The 10,943-nt window shown below is 26.8% G+C and overlaps 1 protein-coding gene across 1 annotated transcript in view; it reads right to left on the reverse strand.

The window, feature by feature from the left end:
• Positions 1 to 10,703, reverse strand: part of LOC135929807 (uncharacterized) — a 31,806-nt gene extending 21,103 nt beyond the window's left edge. The window contains exons 1-3 of the mRNA XM_065466529.1: positions 10,637 to 10,703; positions 7,067 to 7,557; positions 292 to 416 (exon numbers count right to left, since the gene is read on the reverse strand). Coding sequence (XP_065322601.1) covers positions 292 to 416; positions 7,067 to 7,211 — 270 coding nt within the window. The 5' untranslated portion in view covers positions 7,212 to 7,557; positions 10,637 to 10,703. The remainder of the gene's footprint in view (positions 1 to 291; positions 417 to 7,066; positions 7,558 to 10,636) is intronic.
• Between the last annotated feature and the right edge of the window lie 240 nt (positions 10,704 to 10,943).

The following is a 10,943-nucleotide window of genomic DNA, read 5'->3' on the forward strand; positions in this document are numbered from 1 at the left end:
TATATACAGCAGGAATTTCGTATGGTATTATAAATAAATGACACTTACCATCTTTAATATCGATTTTTTATACTAAGATTTATTATTGAGCAGGAATTTTTGTTTAATAAAAAATTTTCTATAAAAATTTTCTTAACCAATGGCATCCCCTATAAAGAATTTTTGGCGCATACTCAGTAATTCAGGTAGGCCGTGCACTATTGCCGACGTACTAGCCGTATGTAAAACTTAACTCAAACTAAATTATTTAAAAATATTTTATCTTTATTTATATCATTATCATATATTTACGAGCTGATGTGACGTGTTATAAGATGATAGATTGGGATCCGAGTGGCCTAAAAGGGAGACTTTCAATCGATTCAAGCTAAAGGTGGATGAGGAATTGACAGAATTCAAAGATGATGGATATGAATCTGTAGAATTTAAAAAAATATATAATTGTAATATAATATAGTAATCAATTAAGATAGTAAATGATGATGTAGGCATAGGCATTGGTATAGCATTATGATAAATAATTCTAATTACATAAATAATTAATAAAATGCAATATTACACGTTCTTTCCCGCAAAAAATTTTCAGTTGGAAATAAATCTTCAATCTTACTATCTTCATTTTTAATCAAGATTTCACTCGCCATCATTCCATCAGCTTCTTGACCATTTAAGCTGGGATGATTCAGAGCAGTTATATCATGTGTTTAATATCGTATGTAACACAAAAAAATTCAAAATATTTTACTCGCAAATGTCTCTCCTCCCTCCGTTACTATTACGTTGACCTAACCATATTTTCTAATAAACTTAACTTACTAATAACTATCGCTACTATTAACCCAAATATCGCCTGGCAGTAAAGGGAAACATTTACCAGAAGAATTAATTAGATTGTGTATTGAAGTCTTGGTAACGAGCTGATTATAAAATTTATCCATAAGATTAAGGAATTTTTCCACTGACCTGCCAATAAATCATGGATTAAAAGACGAGGAATTAGAGACAATTAGACATGTTTAATGCTAAAATGCGAGAAGTAGGAATGATAATCCATACCAGCTGGCGGAAAAGGAAATAACTATAATATAATAAATAATTGTTTGACGCAGGATAATTGAATGATCTAATCGATAAGATCAATAGAAAGGTAGTCGGAACGCCCGAGCGTGAGTCGAATGACAATGGTCTAGAACAAAGGGATATTGAAAGGGCACGTTATGTAGAAAATGTAAGACGCGCGAAGTATGGTATAATTACCAATAAAAAGGAAAGGTGGTAAAGGGTTGGAGACGATACGGGAATATAAAAGTGTACATAGAAATTTATCTTCTGATTGATTTTTTTTAATATTATTTATCTTATCATGGTATATTACGTTTTAAGAATGGATTGAGTGCCAGAAGTTATCTGTGTTGACAGCAACAATAGTTATTAAGAGGAGTCAAAATAATAATTCTCCTTTTTGAAAACATGGGTTTATTCCAGCTGTCGAGCAAAGGGAATGTTGACTACAGTGAAGTCGTCGTACACGGAGAAGTAAATAGATATAGCGAGAATTTAAGAATCAGTATTTTTTTGACAATATTCAAGATTTTTTACGGAGGGTAACAACATAAAACCATTGGAAATTATTTATAAAATATGAATTGAGGAACTATTTGTATAAATAATGTTTTAGTAAAAACTTTCTTTCTAGAAATGCCCATTAAATGATACATTTATTCCCCATCTTAATTCACTTTTTCATTAGAAGATAGGGTAAAAAAAAAACATGACATTGATGAAGCATAGGTCATTGTTCTTATAAAAAAAACGTTGACATATACGATTTGCTTGTTACTGATTACAAACTGAATTATATAAAATCGTAAAAGACTTGTTAATAAACGTGTGGAAAAGTTAATCTGCATAAAAATGCCCTTTATACCTAGAACATAAAATTATTTATCCTGAAATTTTAGAAAATGAAAATATATCATCAAGAAGGTGATATCATTACTACTCTCTTTGGTATATCTAATTAATTGGAATCAAACATGACTCTTTTTAGGTTAAAAAAATTGTCAACATTATTTTGATTTTTAGCTAATTTGAGATATTTCTACAAATTTCCTCAAAATGTCCCAAAATTCACGAGGTAAAATTTTGATTTCAAATATCCCGGGATTTTTAAATTGGTTAGGATTTTAGATGTAACTAGTAAAACTCGTTACGCTTTTTGGAATATAACGGCAAAACTAGTAAATAGTTTCTTTTAAAAAGTAACTTTTATCAACACAAGGAAAAATGTTACATTTTATCTCATAAAAAAAATATTAAAAGGGTATGTATCACCATAAATTAGAGTTAATTAGGACTTTACCAATCGACCTTTTTTTATGATTTAAAAAGAATCATTCACAATATCATCCTCTAGGGTAAGTTTTTAAAAACGTGATATTTGATATAACAGATTCTATCTCATAAAGAAAAATCCAAAAGGGTGTGTATCCCCATAAATTAGGGTTAATTGGGTCTTTACCAAACGACCTTATATTTATGACTTAAAAATTATCATTCTCAAAGTATCATCTCTAGGGAGGGTTTTAAAAGCGTGATATTTGATATAACAGATTATTTATTTCCGATTTTTCCATAACAAAAAAATAGATCTTGTTTAAATCATGATTTTATCAAAAAATCGATACAAATCTCATTTTCGTTCAGAACCAAAAATAAATTACAAAATAATTCCATTTGGACCCGTAAAGGCTAAGAAAAAAATTTGAGAATTTAATGAAAAATAATAATAATATAATTTTTCAAATTAAAATGTCGAAATACGAATTCTTGTCATTTTTGGAATAAGTTCTTATTTTTTTTTGTTAAAATACTTAAAAATAGAAATTTTCTTTTATATATAACTCAATTTTAAATCTTCTTTCAAAACCTATGTGTTTCACGAGTTTAGCCTGATTGATTGATTAAAAATGAATAAATTGAGCTAACGGTTATACACGTTATTTAAATCAGTCATAAATCTTTTCTAAAAAAATAAGAGTGAAGTTGAGGATGCTGAGGACCCCTCAGGGATTTGATGACTAAATAATTCAATTATTTTTTTTTCGCGATTTGACATTGTGAATTATAAACTATTTCAAAATATATAAATCTTTCAGTTGAGAAATGAATTTAATTTGAAAAATTTGATTTGACCAAAAATGTATTGCAGAAAATTACCATATATATTTTTATACAAATTTTCGCTTTGCGTTAACTATGTAATATAATAATTAATATATGGAAATTTTTACGACAAAATTGTCTAATTAATTCACAGAGTGTGTAATCTACAAAAGGTGGAATGCATTTCCGGTTAAATCGGAACTTCCGCACTGTGAATTTCAGACAATTTTGCCATGAACGTATGAACCACTATTTAATTTATTATTAATTTTTATACCGATTTTTATTATAAATTTTAAAAAATAAATTTTACAAAAAGGTTGACGACAAAATGGTCTAAAATTCGCATGGATCTATAACCTCGGACACATGTTGAAATGCATGTCCCGGTCATATCAGACTTCAAAATTGTCAACAGTTAAATTTGATAGTTGAAAGATTTCTGATCTCCGTGGATTCCATATCCCAATACGATATTCGCTCATTGTCATTATTTTTTTAATATAACATCAAATTTTTCTAATTCATTAGTGTCACTATTAGCTTGTCAGGTCAGAGACCTGCCCACCCGGTGTGAAGGTAAAATAGTATTAAAAAACGAATGGTCCCAAGCGCCTAAAAGTAATTTGTTTTTTTATAGGACCCCGAGACGGGTTTATTTAAAAAGGGTTAGAAAATTCTATAATGGATTATTACAGCATTCATTTACAGGCTCATACTTTCCATAACTCTTCAAAACAATTTACGATAGATCCAAAAATTCTTTTAAAATAAGGAAAATATTTAAAAATTTCAGGCTAAAAACTTGACCTAGGCCTCTGATACTAATAATTTCATCCTACCAAATTTCTGATTAGGACTAAGGAAAGTGTGAAAATATATGTATTATCATGATTTACGTTATAAATCTATTCTATTTCTGTATTCTTTGCCGCGAATTCGCGCTAATCATGAATAAGGGGTAATGATTCCACAAAATTTCGCTGCATTTCTTAAACAAAAAATGTTATAATAATTTTTTTTTAAATGCTTATACTTACCCCGGTTTCCGTTATTTTCGAAATTTATTGGTAAAAAAATTCTTAATTTAGGGATATTTATTGATGGTATAAAAATAATTTTTCCTATTATCCATAATTCTTTAAAAAAAAATTGTTCAAACTAGAAAAAGTATGTTGCCTTAAAATCGATATAAAGTGTTTAAATTAGGAGAATAATTGGATATAGGTAGAGGTTACCAGATCCTGCTTAGTGGAAAGGAGGACATATTTTTTATGTATTTTTAATAACGCATAAATAAATTTAAAAAATTTAATTGATTTTTTTAAGCTGGATTTGTATATAAATAACATTAAAAATAAAATTTATAAATCTTGCAAATGATAATTTTTTTTTATTCCATATTTCTCACTTACAGATATTTTTTATAGAAATTTAGACAAACCCATTTAAAATGGCATTATGTGCATAAGATTTAAATCTAACTATTCCACTCATTTGTCCATTAATTATCGACTAAAGAAAAGATTCTTTCAATGTTAGCATTATAAGTGGGTATAGGAAAAATGAAGCTTGCTATAATTAGCAGTTCAATATGTTCAGATATATTAAATATCATAGAAATATTTGACCCATTTTCGGTGAAGAGGAAGTTTTGTATATTCAACACACCTCATTTTATTTGTAATAAACAATTTAAAGTTGCAAAATTGGTCAAGCAACTTTGATTCATTTAAGGAAACATTTTATATTTCAAAAAATCAACCTATACTTTTCTGAAATCTGACTAGTTGATATTTATAATTTCCAATCCATTGAAAATCTTCAAATTCTTTAAGAGGTTATGACCTAGGATCAACATATTAAATGCAACTACTTTGATTTTTTATCCATTTTTATTATGTTTCGAATATTGCTTATACTTTTGATGGAAAAATATTTCATTTTTTCATCCTGTTGACAAATATTTTAATGATTTTAAATGACATTTAAATAACTAAATAACTGTGACAAAATAGGCAGGACAACCTCCCCCATTCCCGAATATTTTAGTTTGTAGAAAACATTATTTACAGCTCGTTGTTCTTCCACCAAAATTTGTAATACAATTGTCTCCCAGAAAAGACTATCAATTTAAGATATTCGATTATTTTTGTCCATAACTCATGACAAATAATTAAAGATAGCATCTGACGTTTCATTTTTAAGCGATTTGTAGGGAAATATTTTTAGATTTTGATTACTTGCATCTATCGAAATGGAAATGTAATTTATTTTTAATATCGTCTAAAGCTTAATCTATAGAAAGATATGATTTTTATGAGCAAAATTTCGCGAGTGATTGACCCGATAAGTGGAAAGATGTTTTTTGTTTTAAAAATTATTAAAATTGGAATTAATTTTTTAAAAAGAGGACATATTAAACAAAAAAATGAAAAAAAAGATAATGGACATATTTTTTAACATCCCAAAAGTGATATGTTTTCTTTAAAGAGGATGCTGGTAAGCCTAATATAGGTCATAAAGTTATTGACATCCCAGTAAATATGTGAGACCCGCAGGCAATGGTATAACTTTAAAAATCCGGGAACCTTGATAAAAATATGAACCTTACAAAATAAATTTAAAGTATATCAAATTAATCAGTTGGAAAATCATATAATGTGAGGCCATATTTTAATTTTCCCGTTGAAACAATTTACAAAACCATTAAAAAAAATAAAGAAATTTTAAAAATTCGGTACCCGGCCGAAAAATAATCAAAATAAAAATCCGGATCAGGCCAAATAATCGAAAATTAAAATTCGGGTCAGGTCTGAAAATAGATCCACCCTCCCCTAAATCCGGGCCCTACGACCTCTAAAGGCCTCTGGTAAACATTAATAATTTTTTTTTCTTTATCAGCAACTTCAAAATAGTTATCTAAGGCGGCATTTATAGTAAACGCGTTTTGGCGTAATTGCATAATAGAGCCAATAAAAAATTTATAAATATGGAGCGTTATAAAATTTGAAAAACATGCGATGCGTTGATAAAAAAAAATATGGGATACGATTTATATAAATAATAGCGAATTCGATAAAAAAAAAAAGGTGTATGATTTTTCTTATTAAATAAATTATATAAAATGATAATCTTAGTTTTATCTCAAATTAGTTTTTAAAACTAAATCAGCGACGCTGCTTTAAATAATGTAACGCTTGAAGATAACGCGTTTACTATGAATGCAATGTAATTATCTTCTTTCTTTTATTACAAAAGGCTCAATAATAATTGAATCCAAATTTGTTAATTACTTACGACTATTATCTCTTGATAGGTTATAATTTAAATTTATATTAATGTCGTATTTGGGATGTGGAATCCATGGAGTTTCGGAATCTCTCCATTTTATAATCATTTAGTGAGGGAGATATTCTAAATTTAAAAAAAAATTGATTTGACCGGAAATGCATACCAATATGCGTAGAACAGCTATGCTGTAAATATCGGACAATTTTCGCCATAAACTTTTGCGTAAAATCTATATCATTAATTGATTATAGATTTAAGAATAACTTCCGAAGTTCTAAGCAAGATTGCCTAAAATTGGCGGGTTTTTTTACCCGTTTTCTAAAATATTTTTAAGCATTGTCGGGTGAGTTAAAAAACATAGATGGGTAGGCGGGTTAAAAAAATTATACGAGTAGGAGGGTTGTTGGTTAAAACCCGTCTATTACAGACCTCACGTGGATACTCTATACATTGAATATATTTCCGGTCAAATAATTTAAAATTAAGAGATTCTGAATACCATTTTAAATTGCTGTGATTATTGTTTTTTATATTTAATAATTGTAAAAACTTAATTTAAAAAAAAAAAAATTCGCATGATAATCATAATCGAAGAGAAAAGTCATACTTGAAGCACATAGAGGGAAAAACGTGAAGGGAATCCTAAACAAATTGAACGAGCGCCTATTGATATTGCCTTGTTGGACATAGGGATTGGGAAGCAGGTGACTATAAAAACTATTATTGCCTGAGTAGTTAACGCCGTGCGACATTATGAAATAGGTGATTTAATTTATTTTTTTTAACTATAAGGAAGTTATTCGATTAAACGAATGATTAGTTAATGAACATCTCGAGATTAAGATAGAAATACCATTGGCTCAAATATAAGGCAAAATCCATGATGAACGATTCAGGAAACTCAATCTATCATCATCTATTCGTAATGTTGAATAATTATTTATCTTGTCATTTTTATAGGTAAAATCTTTGATAAAATAGAGGGCTACGTTCAAGTAACGATTAATAAAGTCAAAATTGTCTTTGTAAATTTATCCACTTTTATTTTACTCCTTTGCGCTTTTAATCTCTCCTTCGATTTTATTAATCCAAATATTTCTGACAAAAAAAAAAGATAGTTAAAAAAATATATATATTGGTAATTTTATTTAACGGGAAATTAGATGAGAATAAAATAAATAAATAAAAATTATTAATTTCACGTGATAATTTTTTTTAAAAAAAAATATCTTATATTAAAATATGCGCAAAAATATTTTTTTAAATTATATTAAAATAAAATAGTTTTGTATTGATCCACAAATTGATTAGTTTTTCGTTTTGGGAACCATATTTAAATTAATTTTAAAAATCTGGAATAAAATATTAATTTATCGATAAAAATGTATTTGGGTGCTAAGTTTAGTTTGACCATTTTACTTTGCATTTACAGTTAGCGATGTTATCTATTTTGTATACTTCGCCGCGAATTCGCACTAACTGTGAATGCAAAAAGGAGAATTAAAGAGCAAATTTTTAGAAAATACTTTAGAGGTTTTTATAGTAAACATTCTTACATATTTTGTTGGAGCAATCATCCTTTTTTTAAAAAAAGAGAATTATATCCAAGTTCAGTTTTGATAACTAATTTATTTTTTATTAGTGGGGAGGGCAGGGCACTGCATGGTATTTCTTAATTTAAGAGTTGAAGACATTTTTATTGAAATATTTTACTTTTTTGGAGAGTTACTTAAAGACCTGCAAGTCGACCTGAATTCAGGTATTTTAAACCTCTACTCTATTTTGTGGAAATTTGGATAACAGGAACTTAATCAAACGGATTTTCTAAAAGAGGTCCGAACCCGCCCCGATTCCGTAATATCCTGGGTTCGATGGATTGCCCATTAATCAGTCACTTTGGTTTGTAGTCTCAAAATGTTCAACCAAAAATTTTAATTTCTAAACCCCTATTTGAGTTTGCAACTAAGTGGCTTAAAGAAAATTGGAATTTGATGGCTTGAGGATTATATTTTCTATTTTTATTTAAACCAATCAAATACATACTAAAATAAAATCAAATTTAAAAAAACACTTAAATTTTTCCAAAGTCCTAATAAAATTTATTTTAGCTCTTAAGCCATAACAAGAACTATTATGGTCTAATTCAAAGAAATTGCAATTATAACAGCTGATTAATAATTTCTATTAGTTCATTTATAAATTACATGAATTATCGGATTTGACAGGTTATTAATAAAAATAATTATTATAACACATTTTTGATATATCTTAACCATAACACCTCTCAAACATTCAACCCAAACCCATTCTCTAGCCTTTAACATTACTTCAGATACTTGCATAATTTTAAATATATTTCACCCACTTAGAAAAATTTGTTTCAGTTGAACATTCTTTGAGTTGAGCACTTTATTATCAGCAGGAACTAGGGATGATCCGATATTTTTTATCGGATTTAAAATATGTCTACCGGTCGATATTATTAAATTTTCCGATCCGATAAAATGGCGTCTTAATTTTCAAAAAATTTCATCATATATTTGTTTTTTTACTTATTATAGCCTGCCCATAAAAAAAAGATTTTATACAAGTTACATGATACCTAAATCTTGTGAAATTAATATTTTGCAATATTAAAGGTTTAAAAAAAATGTAAGGTTGCCTCAAAAAATATTTTGCATAAAAGTTTGAGCAATATTTTGGCCTAGTGAAGCTAACTGATGACAGCAGGGTGTATTTAAATAATTAATTTTTTGATTTAAATCAGATTATTTAAAGGGTGAAATTTTACGTGAAAAAAATTATAGTTGGATTTTATCTTAAAAACAAGTGATTATAAATAAAAAAAATTATATGACATAAAAAATATATTGAATGCATTGTTTTATTATTAAATATATTACGTTTATAAAATTATGCTAAAATTTTAGAGAAGAGAAGAATTGACTATTATTGGTCTGGGAAAGGAAAAACTTATAATTATTATATATAATTGTAGTAAATTTACTTGATTAATTTTATAATAAATTTATTTTAGGTGTATTTCTTATTCATTTATGGTAGGTGAAAAAAAGGATATTAATAGGAATTCTTTTAATGAAACTAATTAAAGGAATGAGCAAAATTTTGTAATTATGAATATCAAATATATCTCTCAGAATGCATGTCTATGGTGCAACTAAAAATAGCAAAATGGGTGATATTATAAAAATGATGTTACAACTGAAGTTAAGAAAATTTGCAAGGTCCTAAATTATAAGAATGTGTTTATCAGAGTTTAAAAAAAAAATTTAAAAAGATTTTTGATCAAATTTTACTCAAAAATAGCAAAATCTTTTAGAAAACCTTATCTAATTTCTATGCATAGAAATTTAAAACATAAAAATCTTCAAAGATTATTGTTCAAAATTTTTTTCAAACTTTTGTTTTAACTTCATTGGCAAAATCTTAGAATCATATACCAAGACCATATCCAAATTATAATAAAAACTATAAGGAGACAAAGGACAAAATAGATATTTAACCATTTTCTCTTATTGTAATGCTAAAGATGCAAATTTTAAAGTCAAAAATAATTGTGAGCCAGGTTCAAATCAACCAATATGAAATAAAAAATATAATTTGTTGTAAAAATAGTCACATAATTTCTTTATGTGTTTGTTGGATACTCATATCATATTCTACCTCTATAATATGCATTGATTAATAAAAATTTGTCTTAAAATTTCATTTTGAGAAAAAAATGTTAGTCTTTATTTCATATAATTAAGATTTCACCATGGATTTTTGATTTATGCCATGGTCTTAATAAATCTGTTAATATTTTTACGATTAAATTATAATCATTTATTCCTTTTTAAATTATTAATTTATGATATAGTTAATATTATACCAATTTTTATTTCAAAATTTATAAAAATAATTTATATTTTAAAATAACTTCTTTACTGCCATTATCAAAATTATTTTTTTTACATATAATTATCATATTTTATTTTGTAAACTCATGCTATTACTACAATTTGCCCTAGTTATAGAAAAATGTATGGGCAACGTTGCCCAATCCCATTATAATTATTAAAGAGGTGGCTATAATACAATATTTCTAATAAAAAATATACTTTAGCATTGTAAAATAAATAAATGCTAGTATTTGATTGATTTAATAAGAGTTTACCTAATAAATATATGTCATTCTAACATTCACTCTCCCAATCTATAAAATAGAAAGTCATGAAAAAAATGATAGCTGTCAGTAAACTATGGAATAAAAATTGACATACTTATTTTAATTAACCTATATTTTAATGATCCATTATAATCATTTTGATTATCTTAAATTACAATGTCTTATTAAAGGCCCTTCCGACTAAGGTTATTAAAAATACCGATTCGGGTCTATTTATAAAAAGGTCCCAATAAAAATTTTGCTGAAGTAATTTTATGTAGCATGTAGCTTGTATATTTTTCTCATAGCTGCCAGC

The sequence above is a fragment of the Gordionus sp. m RMFG-2023 genome, chromosome 5 (assembly GCF_954871325.1).
Source record: "Gordionus sp. m RMFG-2023 chromosome 5, tfGorSpeb1-WG-v2, whole genome shotgun sequence".
NCBI classification, from domain to species: domain Eukaryota; kingdom Metazoa; phylum Nematomorpha; class Gordioida; order Chordodea; family Parachordodidae; genus Gordionus; species Gordionus sp. m RMFG-2023.